This window comes from Phalaenopsis equestris, unplaced genomic scaffold, assembly GCF_001263595.1.
Source record: "Phalaenopsis equestris unplaced genomic scaffold, ASM126359v1 Scaffold000251, whole genome shotgun sequence".
NCBI classification, from domain to species: domain Eukaryota; kingdom Viridiplantae; phylum Streptophyta; class Magnoliopsida; order Asparagales; family Orchidaceae; genus Phalaenopsis; species Phalaenopsis equestris.
This window is the reverse complement of record NW_018164693.1, coordinates 598,575-619,997: the sequence shown is the minus strand read 5'-3', so window position 1 is coordinate 619,997 and position 21,423 is coordinate 598,575. Positions and strand designations below refer to the sequence as shown.

The following is a 21,423-nucleotide window of genomic DNA, read 5'->3' as shown; positions in this document are numbered from 1 at the left end:
TGGGAATAAATCCCACCACTCTTTCTACCAATTAAATAAATTACATCTGATACGAACGCGGCTTAGGTTCGACTTACAGTTCTTATTGAGCTTACTGTTTGCTGTACAATTGCAGATGTCTCTATATCGGCCTTCTGTCCACGTGAAGCTGTCTTCATTGTAACGTTTGATATGATCACACTGCAAATCCCAATTATGGGAATCACGGACACCATGACTAGAGTGAGATGCCACCCTTGCACAAATGCAATTACAAAGGCTGTGAAAAATGTGGACATTTGTCCAATGAACTTTCCAACCTGCGGATATGGTTTTAAGAGTTATAACATGAATTGGTTCAATGTTTCTGCTACTTCAATGAACTGTGAGTAAGTTGAACCTTCTCTCCCATGGCGTCTTGAATGAGGGCAGTGTCCCCAGACATTCTTCCTACGAATTCACCAGTGTTTCCTTCCTTATCAAAGAACGCAATTTCTTGATTTAATAATGCTTTCAGGTACAAATTTCTTATTCTAGCTGCCTGCCGTTCCCCAGTGGCTATCCAGCAGGACACCTCTGGTTAAGAAGAAAGATAATATATGCGCCATTAATTAGCTCAGTTAATTGCTTTAATTGTTTGAGCACTTGTAGTAGCATACATACCGAAAAATGAGAAGGACCCTGCGCCAATAGCCAAGTAGACCATATTGAGACAAACCTGCACGCATAAACCAATTTCTTTTCATTAGTTCATATAAAGCCGGGGGATCTGATTTGAATGATAAACTATATAGTTTATTGAGCACGGAAGACAGTGAGGGGCCACTAATATGCGATTTTAGTAATTTTATGTCATGCATATTACACTCATGGTACCAAATTATTATGCATTTATATATCTATTATCTAAATTTTACTTATTACATATATACCACTCAAATCTTTCATATCGAATAAAAATTACCACTAGTTAACTTATAAAAAGTGGAATACTTCTTTTCATGTATGATTAAGGCAGCAAATTTATAAAAATTGAAGTTTAGGTGTTAGATACGTAAATATATAAGAATGGAGAGGCATGCTTTAAATTTTTCATTGCTATAAATGCATGACTGGCTACAATGTTTAAAAATGTACAGTTTGTTCAGAGTTATGTGTAATAAGAGGATTTTATTGGGTTTATTTGTTAAACGTTGTAACCCCTATTTAAACACATGCTGAATGAAATATCCAATTTTTGGCTTATTTCTTTCATCTTGGTATCAAAGTCAAATCCTAGTCATCTCTACCTATCTCTCTTCCAAACCCTAGTCATCAATGAACCGGCAACCCAACCCAAGTCGTCGCTCTAGACCGCCACACTCTAGGGCACCACAGTCTGCCCAGGCCGCCGACGCTTCTGTTTAGACCATCGCCATAACTTCCTTTCCAGACCACCGCCGTTGTCCAATAGCCACATAAAGAGATGAGATATATCAAAATCGGGCCTAAAGAATGAAGGGAATTGTTCATGGTGTGTATGACCTATAAGGGAGTCTAGTTGATTGAAGATGACGAGAGATGGGGATAGTGTGGGGAGTAAAGGATGGATCTTCTAGAAAGGATTGATCCTGAGGTCCTGAAGGCCCTGATAGGACTCATACGAACCGCGACTTCAACTCATGCTTCAATGTAGGTGAAGCTAGATCTCCCTCCTGTGGATTTGAAACTTGATGGGTCAGCTACTTATCTAAGTTGGTCATGTTGGATTGAGGTGGTTTTAATAGGGAGAAAACTAGAGAGATATCTGACCAAGGACGAATCAAAAAATGACGGTGTTGAAAGGGATAAGTGGAGGACCACTCACTCCTTAGTTTACATCTAACAGCTCAACTGAATGGCTCCGTCAATTGTGTCTTCAGTCGATAACATTCAAAAGGTGTGGGACATCTTGGCAAAGTTAAAGAAGACTTATGTTGGGACTGAGAATCACATAAGAATATTTCAGATTCAATGTAAGATAGAAGTTATGGCACAGGATGAGAAAACAATTCAGGAATACTTCATAGATTTGAAGAGGTTGTGGGCGGATCTTAATTACTTCTCACCGATGTCAAGCTGTAGCGATCCAAGGTGCAAAAAAAGAGAGAACTTTACATATATGAGAACCATACAGTTTCTAGCCTGTCTGAATCCAGCCTTTAATCAGTGAAGATTTATCCTCCTAGCTTAGGCGATTGTTCCTACACTATGAGGCCATCGCTGCGATGAAACAAGAGGAGAGTCGCATGAAGCTACACTCTGAACTGAGTGGTTTTTCAGGTGAACGATCAGCATTGACTGTTATGAGCCTAGGTACGCTAGGTGTCCAGGGGGAGACTGCAAGTGCTACAACTATGGTGAAGTTGATCATCTAAGCAATGTCTGTTCTAAGCCACCTAGGGAGAGAGAGATAGGTAGACGTGGACAAAGTGAAAGTCGTGGTTGTGCTCATGGGGGTCGAAAAGGTGAAAAAGGGGGATACCGGGCAATTCTGATGGTAGCAGAGGACGAGCGAGAGGCAAGTGTGATCTTTACTAGTGAGGATCATGAGTTCTTGACCAGTTGAAGAGAAAGTAGAAAGCAGCAGGAGATGGAGCTGATGATATTTCAAATCAATCGACATCAAGGGATAACATTGTCACTTATGCTCATTTCAGCAAAGATACTGGTGACTCATTTGCTCTTGCCTCTTTCCACCGCAGGATCATCAGAATGGATCATAAATTTGATCAATTCATGCTCTGAATGAATGCTCCCCATCAATAGTTCTGAAGGTTAATGTTGTTCTAAAGGACATTTTCTATCATCTTTTGTGGATCGTCCGGGTAAGTTATTTTCTTTGATGTTGCTTTAGGGTTCATCTGGAAAAGCTCGTCTATTGCTACATCCAATCGGCCGTACTTTCTTCCTGGTTGCCCATCTGCTTTGAGAATCATGCGGACACCTTTTTATATGTACACACATATACTCCAATCTCCCTCCTCAATGTTCTTTGATTGACTTCCCTCCCTGAAAGCTAGAACAGCTACATGAAATCCTTCAAAAGAATTTCATCCCTCCGACGAAGAAATCACAACATCCACCCTCAAAACATCAGCAATTGCATACATTTTCTCAATCGCATATCTTCATCTTCAAGGGAATTTTAGAAATTCAAGAAATAGTTTCATTTGTAAATCCTGCACTTACCAGGTCAGGTGATTCAATAAACTACTTGAATCCGTGCATCTCATAAGCTCCTCTCCTTCACAAACGGCTGAACCTGTAGATGACTTCATAAGCAAGCTTCCACTACAACTCCTTTCAACACTAACGACCTCAACGATGATTCTTCTAGCAAGGTCCAAACACGGCGTCGTCGCTTGTGTGCCGTCGAGGGCATCGGGAATGGTGTAGGTGTAGGAGCAGAAGCGAAGAACGGGACAAGAGAAGAACGGGCAGAATAACGCTGTAGAGAGCTGGGGTGCTGCAGAGGCAAACAGGGCTTGGAATAGGGTCGAGAGCGAAGGGAGCCGAGGCGTGCGAAATCAGGGGACAAACTGAAAGTTGGCATGGTTCGGCCTGAGGGGAAGCCACGTACGAGCACAGAGAAGGGGTATTGTTCTGGTGCGGTGGTCTGAAGAGGCTGTGGGTTTGTGCCGGCGAGGGTAATGGCTGGATGGAAAAATTATTCCATGGGTCGGACACCAAGCAGCCGTAGATCAGCTCTACGTCCGATGTATTTTGATGGGTATTATCTAAATTTTAAAAAAAAAAATAGAAATAATCCTGACGGTCAGACCGAATGCACGCAATAATTCCTCGGCTGGATGGGAGGAATAGAACTAATGATAAGTCTGGAATTGTAGCATTTAAATGAAGATGGATAGGGTGAGTGGCATCCTGTTGTGCTCGTAAGGGAAGACAGGACGGGGGATCTGTTAAGGAATACTTCTTTTTTTTTTGTACACCGGAGATTATGTAGAATGGGAACCTCACACATTAGAAAGTATTATGTCGGGATGTGTGGATGGTGATGTGGATCGTATCATATTTTGTGATCAACGACATCAACCACACATCAAGTAGATCGAAAATAATATTTTCTTCTCGCACGGGGGATCTGGTATAATGTAGCGACATTGTACTAAGTTTCATATTAAATTAAGTTAAGGGTCTGTTTTAAGCTGCAAATTATCTAGCTTATCCAGATAAGTAACTTATCCTGAAAAGCTGACCAGCTGTTTGATTTGTGCGTTTGAAAAAACAGTTGATTTGCAGTTATTTTTTTATAAATGATCATTTTGTCATTAATCTAGATAATTTGTTTAGTTTGTAAGTTCAGAAAATAATTAATTTACAGTTGTTTTTGAATAAATAATCATTCTGACATGGCGTAGTTGTGCTGTTTCAGAATCATAATCAGTGGATAGTGTTATTTCAAAATTATAGTCAGTTGATAGAGGACCAAAATTTTAGCAACTTTTACAGGATGTTCTTCAAGTATACAATATGCATTGATATAAAAAAGTCCAATAAATTAACTAAAAATATTTTTAAATTCAAATGAAAACCCGCAGAAGCATTGCATGAATCAAACTGAGCCCATATTAGAAAAGTAGGGCCCATTTTTTTCCAGTCAAAACACATCTCAGAGCCACCTCAAACAAGCACGGCTCACATCCACCACCTATCCACACACCAAAAGCCACCAACCCACACACTCGAAGCCACCACAGCCACCATAAATATCTCTCATAGCCACCACACACAAGCACAGCTCACATCCACCACCACCCACACAAAACAATTACTCCAGAACAAATGCTCCAAAATAAGTTTCAATGCTCAAGAACAAATGCTCCAAAACAGGTTCCATTGCTTAAGAACAAATGCTCCAATGCTCCAAAACAAGCACACCTCATAGTACTCCCTCCACAGACAAACAAATCTTTACAACAATGCTCTAGAACAAATCAAATTCTTTGTAAACCCTAAACAAATCAAAAACCCAATTTCAAGGGAAGAAAGCCAAAATTGAATGGAGAAAGTGAAATTACCACAGAAATAACTACGACACATTGTAAAAGGTAGAAAGAGGAAGGCGAGAGCGACATGAGATTAACAAGAGCGGATTAGAGAGATCGAGGGAGGCGAGAGCGAGAGAGGCAAGAGTGAAGGAGATCCTTCGTAGGGCTCGCATTGAGGCAGTGGGGTAAAATGCAGGAAATCAACGTGCGCCACGAAGTCGATCCCGCGGCACTGTTTATTAAACAATCAAAACCCACGTTTATATAAAAGTCACGTGAACGTGTTAACCAAGCGGGACGACAAAGTTTTGAAAACACCCCCGACAATTTTAATCCGCCCCAAACAGGCAAGAGATTATGTCTTGAGATTTATGTTGCAATGATTTAAGTGTCATCACACAAATGGCTTGTACAATATGGATGTCCCCTCTAGTTAATTTTGGTGTTTTGGATACATTTGTGTAGTCCTTTTCTAGAGCAAAGCTCTTTAGGTGATTATGATGTTTGTGTTGTGGTATATAGAAATAGAACGATCGATGACGTAGCGAAAAATAAAAAGAGAAAATTCACACCAAAAGAATACACAGATTTACGTAGTTCGACAAATTGCCTCAACGACAATTACTGGAGAAATCTCTTCTCTCCTTCTCTCTCTACAACGAAATCACCGAAGAAGAAAAACACTAGGAGAGAACAACACCTTTTGATACTCCTTACCGTAAGCAGAACACCAAAAATACTAAGGTAGAATCAGTAACATGAGAAACCAAATTTTCTTCTGCTTGGTTCGGTCGCGTGAAGAAGAAGGCTTTTTTCTTATAAGACTTGCTGCCTCTCAAAATGCTGCGAACAGAAGAAGAAGACCCAAAGAAAAAAAGCGTTCGTCTGTAAAGAAAAGCCTTGAAACTACCTCGCCTGTAACAGTAATTCCTTAAGCCTTGCACACGAACCAAATCCTTGAAACAGCCTTGGAGTTCGGTTTTTTAAAGAAAGAATTTGATGGCAGAAAAGATATTTAATTCTTCTCTTTTGCTTGCATTTATGGTGGTGGGGCCAACCAAAGAAAAAGTCACGCCTCTTCCAAGGAATGGGAGGCAGGAACAATTAGGTGGCAAGTAAATTGTTTTTTTTTTTTGAACTGGGTTCCACCTCAACAAATCTCCCACTTGGAAACCGGTACACATGCAGCATCGTTTTCTTTCTCAAATTGATATTCTCCACTAGTGGCGTCGCTCTTTTCTTCAAACATAAATTTTTCACCTCTGCAACTCAAGGCCTCTGTCTTCAAGCTAGAAGACCAATTGAAGCTGCGCACTACTTCAGTTTATTTAGAGTAACACTCTTTGTCAACATATCAACAATCAACAGGATTGTCAACATATCAACAGGATTCTGGCTTCCACAAATTTTCTCAAACAACAACTGTCTGTCATCCAACAATGACCGTATGAAGTGATACCTGATCTGAATGTGCTTAGTCCTAGACAGAAATACTGGATTCCTGGCAAGAAATATTGTAGAGAATGTCTTTCTGATCCTTCTTGCCCAATTCTTTCAAGAAGCCCCGTAGTCATATCATCTCCTTTGCAGTCTCTAACACTGCTATATACTCAGCTTCTGTAGTAGACAACAAAACTGTCTTCTGCAGATTAGAACCCCATGATACTGCAGTGACACCAATAGTGTAAATATAGTTTGTAATACTTCTTCTGATATCAATGTCTCCAGCTAGATCAACATCAACATAGCTTCGTACCTCTAAACTCTTTCCTGAGAAACACAAGCGAGTTTCTGCAGAGCCTCTTAGGCATCTCGAGATCCACTTCACTGCTTCTTAATGTTCCTTTCCAAGATTGCTCATGTATCTGATAACAACTCTCACTACATGGGAAATATCCGGACTGATGCAAACCATAATATACATAAGTGAATCAATAGCTGAAGTATAAGGAACCTTACTCATGTGATCTTGTTCCTCCTCTGACTTGGGTGATTGATTCTTGTTGAGTCTGAAGTGACTTCTCAGGAGTGTGTCAATTAGTTTGGTCTTATCCATGCTCAACCTGCTAAGTACCTTTTTCACATACTCAATCTGAGAGAGTCTCAACATGCCTCTGACTCTATCTCTGACATTTATCATACCAAGGATTTGGTTTACCGCTCTCAAATTCTTCATTGCAAAATGTTTTGATATCTGCTTCTTCAGATTATTGATCTTTTCAATACTAACACCTGCAATAAGGATATCATCCACATAGAGCAGCAGGATGATATATAAATTGTCAAAATATATGACATAGCAACAGTAATCTATTTGACATTTGTTGTACCTGGCACTGTGCATGAAATTATCAAATTTCTTTTACCACTGTCTAGGAGTTTTCTTTAGGCCATACAAGCTCTTCTTCAATATGCAAACTGACTCTTCCTTTCCCTGTACCACGAATCCTTCAGGTTGGTGCATGTAGATGTCTTCTTTAAGGTCCCCATGAAGAAAAGATTGTTAGCATCAATTTTTGATGTCACGAGTGTAGGGTGTACACCCGCATGACTCATGATAGTTTACGGTATGTTCGTGACATCCAATAGTTCAGACACCTACCCGAGACCTTTTTGACGCGTGTTGAGGGGCACGTAGTCAGGGTCATTTTGTTAGGCTATGACTTTCTCTTAGGTGAAGGCCGATCGACATTTGGCACGTCGGATGACTCCGATCGGGGCAAAAAATATTATGTGGCGCGTCACGCGCGATTTTGGCTCGAATTGGCTCGATCACTTGACGAAGTGGTCCAGATGACCTCAGATGATGAAACAGACCCAACAAGTGTGTCTGGAACGCCGATTTCACTTACGGAGGATGTCCACTTCGCTATGGCTTCACGGGCGGGATAAAAATGTGCAAATTATCGTTTTGAGCACGATAGTCAAAAAAGTGGTCCGGATGACCCCGAATGACGAAATGGACTGCGCCAACGCGTCTAGAATGTCAATTTTAGCCAGAAAAGACTTCCACTTTGCCGGGAGGACGTGCACGGGAGAAGAATAGACGAATGATAATTATAATAATATAATAATTATTATTATTATATATATACAATATCTTATATTATATTATAATATATAATTCCCCCTCCCCTGATTCCCACGCGCCCAGCTCCCTCCCCCAGCCGCCAATCACATTTCGCGAACCCTAGCCCTCGCAGCCGTCAGCTCCGCGCCCCGCGACTTCTCCGGCCGGCGAGCCTCACCGACGAAAGATCCGCCACCGGCGCCGCCTCCTTCCTCACGCCGGCGAGCCTCTTCGCTGGTGAAGTTCTTTGCCACCTCCTCCTCCTCCTCGGCCGAACCCGGCTCTTCCTCCGCTGGAGTGCGTCCTCCTCCGGCAGCTAGCCGAGCCCCCTGCCACCTCCACGCAAATTTCTTCTTCTCTTCTTGGCAGCAAGATCCGCCGGTTCCTCCTCCAACTCCGACGCCGAGATCCGGTCATTCGCCGGACCTCTTCCTCGCCCACCTTTTTGCCCCGTCGGTGTCGCATTTACGCTTGAGAAAATCAGCGAGGAGAACGTCGAATTTTGGGCTCTCCTCCGTATTTCTTTCACTCCTTGTGTACACCGCTGCTAGCCTCTACACAACGTCATCCTACCTTCTCGGCAACCGAACGCCTCGCCAAAGTACCTCGACGCCGCCGAACAGCGAGCAACGTCGTTGTTCGGGGAGGTGTGAGGGTCATCCGCCTCGTGGAAAGGCCTCCGTCAGCGCTTCTTCCCGCCAACGTCCCCGTGGGTTTCCTTCTTTTGTCATTATTGAGCGACCCTCCTATGAAGGTATATGTCTCAGCCTCATTTTCATATGATTTGATGCTTATTTTCATATACTTCGCATATCTCTTGCCCTCACAGCATTCTATGTCCTTTTGTTGTCATGACACGTTCTACGAGACATACTAGAGTGTGGATCGGACGCCGATGAGCTTGGAGCAAGCAAAGAAAACGCGTCCGCAACCGTCACAGTTGTGAGATTCTCTACCTCCTAGCCAGTTTTAGGAATAGTGGAGTCTAGGCGTGTGTGTTCAATCGCTTCCACGGGGCGCGGGCGCCGGCGTGGGTCGGCGTGATGACGTGTTTGCGTGATGGATCGTTGGATTTCCTAGAACCAGCCTGTAGGATAGGACTTCTTGTGTGTGGTCAAATACCCCTTTGTAGAGCTGAGTGTCTCCCTTTATTGTGAGTCTTAGCATAAGTCCCGATGGGTCGGAGTCCCTCACTCCCCTTGTTTTGGATTCCCTAGCTTTACTTGGAGAAGTTGGGAGGTCGGACTTTGCAAAACAAGAGAAGCTTTGTAGCTGGCTCGTTTTGCAAAGTCTGGAGGAGTTCGCAAAAATAGGAAAAGCTTTGTAATTATCTTATTTCGCAACGTCGTGGAGAGTTTCCCCCTCGGAGATCCGGAGAGAAATTTCCTGCATTTCCTCACCAAAGCAAGAGGCGGCGATGCTGCACATCCAATGGTCTAAACTTTAGGTCTCCCAGGTGAGGTCGTTAGTATGAGCATGACTCGCTATCATATGTGGTCATTTGCATCTCATTGTTTGCATGTTCATGTCCTGCATGTTACATATTGTTTGTCACATATCGTATCGACACTTGCACTTGTACTTTGCACCTTGCATTTGCACGTTGCACTTGCACTTGCACCTTGTGTATCACATTTGCACTTGCACCGGCACCACTTGCACCTCAATCGGTCGTCTCGGACTGGTCAATACCATTTGTGCCTCGGTCGGTCATCCTGAATCGATCAACTAATCATTTTAGTTCGACCGGCCACCACGGCCCGGTCGACCGATCACCTGCATTTTTGTATGTTTTTGCATTATATCACATGCTTGCCTGCTTGCATGTTGCACCATATGCATTTGCATTTGCAGTTGGGTGATGCTCCCCAGTGAGAATCACCACTATCTGTTGGTCATTGCCGCATCAGTAAACCTTTTTTCGGGTCACTGCCGCTACGACACACCCATTACTTTTGGTCACTGCCTCTTCGACACACATTCGGGCCGCTACCACTACGACACACCCATCACTTTTGGTCACTATCGCCTCGACACACCTCTTTGGGTCACTTCCGCTACGACACACCCATTTGTTTGGGTCGCTGCCTCCACGGCATGCCCACCTTTTCCTGAGTCACTGTCTCGCGGTACACTCGTCACTTCTATCACATGACTGTCTGCATTTGCATTTGCATGTTTGCATAGGTAGCGAGTCAGGCTCGTTAGGAGAGTGAACCCGTGTCGGCCGCGATGCCTTAACGAGCATTGCTTGCTGGGTTGATCTCGGGGAGCAATGCGAGTTAAGTCATCAGGATTGACACGAGTATGATTGTGTTAAAGATCTAATATATCTAACTCGTGTCACCACTCTTCGCGACACCCTTTAGATCCTTCAGATCTTTAGGATGGGGTCTGTATGGCGACCTCGTTAAAGTCATACTATACCTAACTTACCCCGCACTTAGATACTAGGCTGACGCACTTTTCGTTAGATGGTGTGCTAGGCTAGGATTTAGGGTGCTTAGGTAGCATTTTTTATGTCTGACTATTGTTCTCTGTTGGATTGGCTGCCCTAGCCAGGTATCTTTCTTTTGCATTATGTTTGTGGTGTGTCTGCAAGATGCATATGTATGGTAGTGTGTTAGGGTGTTCTTCTGCAGGGAGCCATGTCTATTTATGTGCACACACATAGGTACCGCTATGGGTACCGCTAAGTACCGCTAAGGGGGGAGCAAGTAATGATTTCTGACCCTTTTGCTTGCAGATGCTATTAGCTCCCCCACTTTTAAGGCATGACTTACAATACGTTATTTGCATGTGAGCTTTCCGCTGACACTTGTTTTCATGCATGATTGAGTCTTTTATTTTTCCTATGTACTTTTTAGAGTTTAGGAGAGTCCTGTAACATAAATAAGATACGGGCACAGGTTCTGAGACGTTTAGCGCGGGAACCATGTGGAGGGGATCAGGAGCAGATGCTCGTGTCCCGTATCTTAATTCTGCATTTAATATTGATGTATGAAATTATGACCGGGTGTGTATATGCAGAGTCCGACCGCACTTTTTTTCCTTATTGGGATATGTTGCCGACCCAGCGACACCGGCTTTTTATTATTTTGATTTGACTTGTTTTGCTTTTTGCATCATATTGCATGTTTTCACTTGCATGTGTTTTTCTTGTTTCTTTCAGTGGCTTATCTGGGATTTCACGGTATAATCTAGGCACATTAAAGACCCTAAAATTGTAATTTTCTACAAAATCCTAAATAAAATATTCAAGTTTATCAAAATTTAGGATTAAAATATTCAAGAATTAAAAAATTGCAACCATTTACTTTCCTGCATATGTTAATAAGGCCTCCACAATACTTGAGGACTGCTTTAGATAACTGCATCATATTTGCATGTCCCAAGGAGGAGTCCCCGTGCTTCTCCAACCTGACTATCCCAGCATACCTCTTTATAGGTGGTTGTCTAGTGCGCCTAGGGTGTTAGAATGCTCCCTGACCCAGACAGGGTGTAAGTCTTTTTGTTTGGAGTGTTTCCAACTTTGTGGCTGAACCTCCATTTTCTTTTTCTTCTTGAGGCATCCTTGCCACTTTGGCAGGTATAAGTCTCACCTCTTGGAGCTCCAGCTTTTAGTCATAGGATAGAGTTTCTTTCCCTTTCCTTTGACCATAGGGCAACCGAAGTTCCCATGGACGACGCAATTCACGGATTGCTGACCGGGGATCTCAGGACGGGTTGGGTCTACTACCTTCACGACCAGGTAGACTTAGCGTCCTAGTAGCTGTGGATGACAGGTCCGTGGTACACCGACCCAGTTACCTCTACCTTTTAGGATCACTCTACCTTCCTTTTTCTTGAGCCCCTTTGAGCCCTGTTGCTCCTTAACTCCGTTGATATCATTTTGACGGCCCGATGCCGATGAGCTGTCACCCATTTGGGATGCGACGATTTGTTCTCTGCCCTTATGGCCCGAACGTGCTTTGACGTGTTTTGGATATCCCCGTCAAGATGATTTAGGTTATTCTGTGGGCTTCGTGTGTCGATGAGCCGCTACCCATTCGGGATGTGAGCGACTCACTCTCTGTCTGATTGCTTAGCGCGAGCTTTGAAGCATCGGGACTGTTCCCACACAGAATAACCTTTCTTTGAGTACCTATTGCCCCAGGTTCACGATAATTAAAATGAAACTTATTTTTATCCAGAGTATTCTTGGGTACCCCCCAAGATGTAATTAACCAGGTGGGATATGTTCCTTAGGGAGTGCTCTTGACCCTAGAACAGGCACCTACACCTGAATCTCTGGTTATGAGTAGTCTACGTAGGTATTATTTAGCGGGTATCAATTTAAGGTGCTTTCGCCCGATCTTGTTTGGGCGGACACTCTTAACCTATCCTTGCGAGGTTTACCGCACGTAGGCTCTCCACATTTTGTGTTTTCTCTTGTTTGTCGTTTTGTCGTATGTCCCTTCTTATTCGATTCCTCTACTTTTTGAATCACATATATGATTCGAGAGGGAGATTTATTCGAATTGGGGAAGTATACAACGATTGACAGGCTGACGACTCCTTCTAAAATTTAAGAGAGAAAAACAAACAAAAACAAAGATGTCTTCACATTTAACTGCTCAAGGGAAAGATCTTCAGTAGCCACCATAGACAATACCATTCTGACGGTTGTAAGCTTCACCACAGGAGATAAAATCTCAGAATAATCATATTGTGCTTCTGCTGAAAACCTTTTACAACAAGTCTAGCCTTGTACCTCTTACTGTCATCATGCTTAGTCTTCACCCGGTGAATCCACTTATTGTGTAATGCCTTTTTCGCTGTTGGAAGATCTGTTAACTCCTAAGTCTGATTTTCTAGCAAGGAATCTGAATCCATCTCCTCCTTCATGACTAGCTCCCACTTGCTCGAATTTTCATCTTGCAAGGTTTCTTCATAACTATGAGGTTCTCCATCATTTGTAAACAGAATGTAGTTCAAAGTTGAAGAATAATATTGTGGAGAACGTCTAGCCCTTTTTGACCTATAAACTGCAACTGTAGGGGTAGACTTCTCTGAAACTGACTGTGGAAAAGTAGAAGTGGATGCCCCGGATCCACTTTCCTTGTTGCCTGCTTATCTGCCCTGCACTGTGACCTCTAGTAAATCATCAAACTTTACAAACTCAGATTTCTGCAGTGTGTTTTAGAAACTATACTGAACTTGTCATTGTACATAACATTCTCATTAAAAATCACGTTCCTGCAAAATCACGTTCCTGCTCCTTATTCCTGCTCCTTATGATCTTCCGACCTTGATCATCCCAGAAACGATATACAAATGTCTCATCTCCATAACCAATGAAATAACACCTTTTTACTTAGCCTCAAGCTTATTCCGAGCATCAAGATTAATGAGAATATAAGAAAGACAACCAAAAGCCTTAATGAAAGAAAATTTTACCTCTTTCTCACTCCAGACTTCTTCAGGTAATTCACAATTTACTGGAACAGATGACCCCATGTTGATCAAATAAATTGCAGTACTGATCGTTTCTGCCCAAAAAGTAGGTGGTAGTTCGGCGTGCAATCTCATGCTTCTAGCCCGCTCATTAATGTTCATGTTCATGCGCTCTGCAACACCATTTTATTATGGTGTCCCTGGAGTGACATTCTCAATTCTTATTCCTTGAGCTGCATAGGACTCCTTGAACCCACCATCAGTGTACTCACCATCATTATCAGACCTGAGACATTTTAGCTTTAAGCATGTCTATGTCTTAACCATGATCTTCTTAGTCTTGAACACACTGAATACATCAGATTTATACTTCATGCAATAAACCCATACCTTTCTACTATGATCATCAATGAATGTGACGTAGTAACGAGAGCTTCCAAGAGATGTCACTGGAGAAGATCCCCACACATGTGTGTACAAGATCCATCTTTCCTGTCTTTGGCGTCCTGCCACCTTTCAAGAAAGTGACATTTCTCTTATTCCTCATAATGCAACACTCACATATGTTGAAATCAATTGACTTTAGTTCTGGTAGCTTATCTTTGGACTGAAATTCCTTCATACCTCTCTGACTCATGTGGCCAAGTCTGCAATGCCACAACTTTGTTGTTCTCTCTACAACAGTAGTATCAACACTGTTAATTAAACCAGTAATCATAGACATCGTACCTGTTTTCTTACCCTGAACCAGTACCAATGCTCTTTTAGTAACCTTCTAGATGCTATCTGAGAAAACTATTGAATGTCCACACTCATCAAGCTGCCCAACAGAAATAAGGTTCTTCTTCAGTTCAGGAATGTGTTTGGCTTTTTGCAGAGTCCACTTGTTTTTATGTGGAAGTGAGATGTCAATATCTTCCATTCCTACCATGTTCAGAGCTTCCTCATCTGCCAGATATACTTTCTCAAAGTCAACTGCAACATTCGTATCAATTCCTGATGGAAAGTTGTATGAAAAGAAACCCTTGAATTCAGTGTCTAGTCATCAACAGAACTATGAACTGCCAACAGTAGTGCATCATGTGATTTTATAGTTACCACATTTGCACTATCATTCTCCTTCTTCTTATGATTCCTGTAGTTCCTCTTTATGTGGTTAGTTTTGCCACAATTCCAGCAAATTACTTGTTTAACAAGCCTTGACTTGCTCCTGCTTCTGTTCTTTGATTTTGATCTTCCCCTATTTGAGTTTCTGTTATGTGATCTTCCTCTGGAATCAATATTTATTGTTGAACTCGAACCTAAGATTTTTCTAGAATTTTTTCTGTGCACCTCCTCAACCAAAATTAAATCACGAATATCTTCATATATCAATTTTGATTTACTTGCAAAATTATTGGCAACCATCCTCATAGCTTCCCAGCTATTTGACAATAAAGTCAATAAGATAAGTGCATGTATCTCATCATCAAATTCAATTTCTATAGACAATAATTGATTTGTGATAGCATTGAAATCATTTAGGTGTTGTACAATAGACGTACAGTCCGTCATATTCAAATTGAATAACTTCTTCATTAGATATACCTTATTATTCGCCGATGACTTTTCATACACACCTGACAGGGTTGTCATAAGATCTGTAGTCGTCCTCTCCTTGACGACGTTGTGTGCAACAGACCTCAATAGGGTCAATCAAATAACCCCTAGAACCTTTCGATCCAATAAATTTCATTCAGCTTCATCCATTCAGTCAGGTTTTTTTCCCAATAACTAAAGATAGAGTTTCTTCCCATAGAGGTAATTCTCTATCTGCTCCTCTAATAACCAAAATCTATGCCATCAAATTTCTCGATCTCTGAAACCTTCACTTAATCTGCAACCATTAGCTATGATACCAGTTGTTGTGGTATATAGAAATAGAACGATCGACGACGAAGCAAAAAATAGAACGAGAAAATTCACACAAAAAAAACACACATATTTACATGGTTCGACAAATTAGCTACATCCTTAGAGTTGCAAAGGATTTTACTAATTGAGGAATTTACATCAGTCTAATCACAATGACAATTATAGGAGAAATCTCTCCTCTCATTCTCTCTCTCCTTCTCTCTCTACACTGAGATACACCGAAGAAGAAAAGCACTAGGAGAGAACAACACCTTGCGATACTCCTTCCCGTAAGCAGAACACCAAAAATACCAAGGTAGAATCAGTAGCATGCAATACCAAATTTTCTTCTGCTTGGTTCGGTCACGTGAAGAAGAATGTTTTTTTCTTCTACCACTTGCTACCTCTCAAAATGTTGCAAACAGATGAAGAATTCAATGACATAAAATATATTTAATTCTTCTCTTTTGCTTGCATTTATGATGGCGGGCCCAACCAAAACAAAAGTTACTCCTCTTCCAAGGAATGAGAGGCGTGAACAGTTAGGCGACAAGTAAATTGTTTTTTTTTTTCATTTTTGAATTGGGCTCCACCACAACAGGTTTTCGAGGCAATTCGGGTCCAGATCGAGTTCATTGCTATAGCAGTCCACTATTTTTTTAGTCTTGTCTTTTCGATCATGAAAAAGTCTATTCTTAGATAATTTTGATGCCCAAACTCTACAGCTAAGACGGGTTTGCAAAATGACATTGTTTCGAGTGATTTTAGATGTGATTGGAGGATTTTTAACATATCTTTGCATGTTGCCTCAAATTATGCGCCCCCTCGAGATTTATGCCACATTGATTTATGTTTCATCGACTCACATATAAAATGAGTGTCCTATCTAGTTAGTTTTGATGTTTCAGACACATTGGCTTAGCCTTTTTTCCGAACATAGCTCTTTTGAGCTATTTATACGATTATTAAAGTGATTTTTGACTAAATCACGACCATCTCGCAGGCAACCTATTATTTTCTTGTTGTCTTTTCGATCATAAAAAGTCTATTCTTTATAATTTGGATGCTATAAACTCAACGTCGAAGATTGTTTTGCATATTGATATTGTTTCAAGTGACTTTTGATATAATTGGTGGATTTTGACCTCAATAATATCATTGACAAAAGAATTATATACCTTAGATCTTTTAAAAGCGCGACTCAAACTGAATAATATGAGAATAGTCGCATATGCAACATCATAGTAAAGGGACATGGAAAACGTGATACACATCTGTAAGTCTCAGAGGAAAGAGCAAAATATTTATAAATATCATGATGTCATTATGTAATCCTCAACTGAACATGAAAAGGAGTAGATTGTGGTTTTTGAAATATCTCACGCCAATGTTTTTCCTATTTTATATTACATAATAGATCCTTAAATATGTTAGTTTTGATCAACGATAAACACATATTTCCAACTCATTTTAAGTATTCTCTCTTATAAGTTGCACAAATTCGATCTACTATTATGAGATGATGAATATTTATGTGACATATAATAAAACTAATTCCAGGAGATATTACCATGAGTTGAAGATGTTTTATTTTAAGTTATAATTGTTAGTTTTTACTAACCACACAAATTGTATAGCTTGAGAATTTTTTGTTCAAAGTCATTGGCTCTTAATTGAAGAGCAAGAGGAAGAAGAAGAATGTGAATAAGTATTCTCTTTTGATTGAAGAAGGGAGGTGGAGTAGAAAACCCAAGGATCAACGGCAATGTTTCGAAAAAAAAAAAAGAGGCTTGATGACTATGAGTTTGGTGTTTGTAAGAGGAGACAAAGAAGAAGTGGAAAACAACATAGCTGGCTCGAATTAATTGTGGGTTTGTGATTTGCAAGATTAGGGTAAGGGAAGGTAACAACAAATGGTTTGCGAGAGAGGAGGCTTGAACAAGAGAGATTTCGATTGAGAGCATAGAGTTTGTTTCGGCTTGTATCACTTTCAATAGCTATTTGAAAGAGACTTTTAATAAATTTACAACTGGATTTATTGAATTTGGTCAACTGGAAAAATGCAAACGATCAGTAAATGCAACTGTCTTCAATTCAACCAAGTGCTAATTTACTAAATCCAAAATTTACAGATTTATTACAATGGCAAGTACTACCACTAGAGCACTGGTGCATCGTCCATTCATTCTTCATATATCCTGATGATGCACTTGTATTTAGGGTTTCTTTTATTTTTTTGTTTTTTTTTTAATTTTTTTTGGGAAGAAAGCTTTCTTGTTACAACATAATATTCGAGAGGAATTGAGGAGACCTCTGGATGCTTTGTAAAGGAAACGTGGCAATTTTTGGTTCCATCTTCTTTTATTTGTTTATTTGAAAGAATACAATTTATTCAGTATTTTAGGGTTTTAGTTGCACTCGGAATTTACATTTAATAAGATTTAGTAAATGTGGTACATCTAGATATATCAAATCCATATATTGTTAAATCCAAAAAAATATTTGGTTTAGGTGATATAAACTCCAGTAAAAATTGTGAAACAATTTGGCATTTTATTTCAGGTTCTTATAGTCATGATTTTCTTCCCAAGTTAAACCCATTAAATCCACCAAATAGTTGAATTTAACTGTAGACAAACAAAATGTGTCTGGACTTATCCCGATGAGATTTGACAGTCTAGAAGAAAGAAAATACATCAAAGGACGGCTCACTGATAGAAAGCTCGGAGGCTCGGAGGCCCAATTGTCCGACAAGATGTAACAAAGATAAGACATTCCAAGTTATAAAGGCAACCAAGTGCCTTAACCTAAGCGGTTAAGACAAAATTGAGACAAAGAAAAATATAAGCCTACCACCATGATGAGACCGGCCCAAGGGACGAGCTAATCCCACGAGTCCTGGAGTTATATCAGGGACATGCAACAGTCTCCAAATATTATCAAGAGTTAATATCGAGTTTTAGTTATTCATCAGGATCTCTTTGTCAAACGGTAGCTTCCAATGATTCATTCTCTACCTAATAGTCTAGTAACACTTTGGAGACATGAATCTAGCTCTCACTAGAGATCACAGGCCGATGAGGCCGATGATCAGGCTTGCCTAACTGGTCGGTGAAGATTAGTTCACCAAATCAGTTCTGCCGACTCCAAACCAATTGAGACTAGCCAAGCGATGTCAATTGACAGTCTAGCGGCCAGACTGACCTCGCCAAGCCAAGGCTTCGTAAGCCTAGCCAGTTGAGTTAAAGAGCAGCTAAACCTTGGGCTCACTTTTTTGAAATATCTAGAATATCCTGTAACACCCTATTAAAGTAGGTTTACTAGCAAAATTTAACCATATTATATTATATCCTTTATAAATAGAAAGAAATCATGAAAAAGGGGTTATGCACTATTCTTTATTACCGTGCACTATTCTCTCACTCTCTCTCTCCTCTACTCCCACCCACTACTGCCTTGAAGTGTGGTTCACTTGGTTCACGGGCAAATTCGGATTCAACATTAACCGATCCGAATTTTCATCCAAAAATAAATGGAAGACAGAGAAACATGGATTTAACCAAGTGATGGTTTTTACTTTCCGTTTTTTAACGTTTGGCTGGGTTTACCATAAATCCAATCTAAATCCTGTTAAATTTATGCTACCAAACACCCCCAAAAAGCAATCTTTAAAGAGCGCCTGGAGCAAACTCAATACTTTCTTCTCACGATTGGCAATCAGTCAAAATTTAAACAAGACTGCACTGAAAGAAAGCGTAAATGTACCTTGGAAACTCTGTGAGCCACTTGATCGCTATCTGATTCTTCTCCGAACGTGTTGATAAAACTTCCCATTACAACTGTAAGAAGCGGCCTGATAGCTCCATTTGCCAGCGCTCCAGCGGTGCCCAGACTCATCAGAATGATATCTGTTGAATCCGCGAAGGAGAACAACTTATAGAGTGGAACAACTTCACTCCTCTGTTCTCCTTTCTTGCCATCTTCTACTTCCCTCTTAATTTCGTTGCGCTTTCTTTTTGCATTTGTCGAGAATGAGTTCCTCCAGGAAGTTGGAGCCATTGAATTTCGGAGATCATGATCAGTGGGAGATTCACCAATTTTACCCTTCATCTTCCCCTTAAGTTTTGCAAACTAAAAATAATGTATAGGCAACTGAAAAACTTTGCTAAAGCTTGCATTTTGATAAGCATATATATACATATATAGATAGATAGATGGATAGATATAAAAGAAGAATCAAAGAAGCTCACCAGCGACGGAGGATTCTCAAATTATTACTGGAGGTGTGCTACTTAAAAATTGAACAATCGGCAAAGTTTATCTCTTTATTTGTTTCTTGCTCATTCATTCCCTTGTTCTCCCTCCAGTTGACAATTTAAATTATTAATATTAATACTACTCCATCCATAAATTTTATAAACTATAAATTATACCAAATTCTGACTCGATTGAAATACTAACACATTAAACAATTTGAAGAATCTATTTGTCTTCTCTCTTGGGATTACTTTTGAGCTGTTTTTTTTTTTAATTTCTTTTATTTTTTTTAAGTAAATAAGTTTTGATCACGAGACTTTTCAATGCTACATCTAATCATCAAACCACCATCCCATCTGATCGGTTTATTTGAGTTATTTTTCTGAAGATTAATATAATATAACTTTAATATATAAAATTTGTATTTATTCAAATGACTTCTGAAATTTTTATAAAAAATAAACATCCTTTTAATGCAAATATGAAAATTCATATTTGACGAATTTATTTTTAGGAGTCACATCAGAGATTGCTACAATAATATCTCTTATTATATAACATCTCTTATTCAACGTAATTAAAATAAGATTTCCCTCCGCTTTCATGCTTCTCCTCTTATATATCATCTCTAATTACCAGAGAAAAATATTTTTGTTGCTTTGAACCGTGCATCATGGAAAACTCCTGATGCAAATATGGCAGCCGAGCAAATAAAACTGATTTGGTCACCTTAGGTGGGCTGATGGGGAGAGAAATCTAAACCTCCAACTCACCAAGCCGGCTTTGAATTCTTATTTTTAATTTATATATTCTGGTGGCCTCATTCGGAGAAGACGACGAATATCTTGATGAGTATTTTACAAATGCTAAAATTGTTGATGTGTTCCTTCTATTTCTGCTTGCCACTGATCTAACCTATTGTTATTTGTATATATGTGATGATATTCGCACGTTCTTCGTTAGACTGATTCCAGATGGCTCATGTTCATCTGTAAACTGTGGATGGATGTATTTAATTTTGGTTTGGAGTGGATAAATGGAGCTTATGTCCAGCCCAAGCAACCGAATAAAGCTTTTACTAATGGTTGAAGATCTTAAATATTTGGGAATGCATGGCAAAATGGAAGCTGCAATATTTTTAAAGCTACAATATTGTTAACTTTATGGAAGTTGGGTTGATAGGATCTTGATATAAAAACATTAGCCGCTCACTTGCCCCTTCATCCTAAATCTATAGCCGCTGATTACCCTTCTTATCTTCTTCTTCGTCATCAAAGCTGATAGGATCGGTATGATTTGAATGTTTGATCTAATCATTCTTTTTTAATTTAAGTTCGAGGTATTAATTTTATTTGTTTAGTTATATTTGATTTTAATTAATTACTCTTAGAGTGAAATGGAAAATTTCCTCTCTCTCTCTCTCTCTCTCTCTCTCTCTCTCTCTCTCTCTCTCTCTATTAGGGGTACGGTTGTCAAAGAAGCTCGTTGGACGCGAACAGTCAGTGTTTGGTTCATCAATGAGTTCGTATTTGATTCGTTCTATAAGTAAACGAGAAGAATGTGAACAAATTCTTTTCGCTCGGTTAGTTAAGCGAACCAAACACGAACAGTGATGCGTTCGTTTGTGTTTGAAATGTAAAATAATTCTAAAATAGTTTAAATTAATTATATATTTAAAATTTATGATATTTTAAAAAATTAAATTTTATAAATTATAATATATAATAAATTAATAATAAAAATATATTAATATACTAT

At 40.0% G+C, this 21,423-nt stretch overlaps 1 protein-coding gene across 2 annotated transcripts in view; it reads right to left on the bottom strand.

The window, feature by feature from the left end:
• Window positions 1-19,728, bottom strand: part of LOC110024197 (ABC transporter B family member 4-like) — a 32,728-nt gene extending 13,000 nt beyond the window's left edge. The window contains exons 1-4 of one of the 2 annotated variants that reach the window (XM_020724017.1): window positions 19,174-19,728; window positions 643-697; window positions 380-555; window positions 78-299 (exon numbers count right to left, since the gene is read on the bottom strand). In XM_020724017.1, the coding sequence (XP_020579676.1) occupies window positions 78-299; window positions 380-555; window positions 643-697; window positions 19,174-19,518 (798 nt within the window). In that variant the 5' untranslated portion in view covers window positions 19,519-19,728. Of the gene's footprint in view, window positions 1-77; window positions 300-379; window positions 556-642; window positions 698-3,189; window positions 3,698-19,173 lie in introns of those variants that run through there. The other variant, XM_020724016.1, reaches the window with a different exon arrangement.
• Between the last annotated feature and the right edge of the window lie 1,695 nt (window positions 19,729-21,423).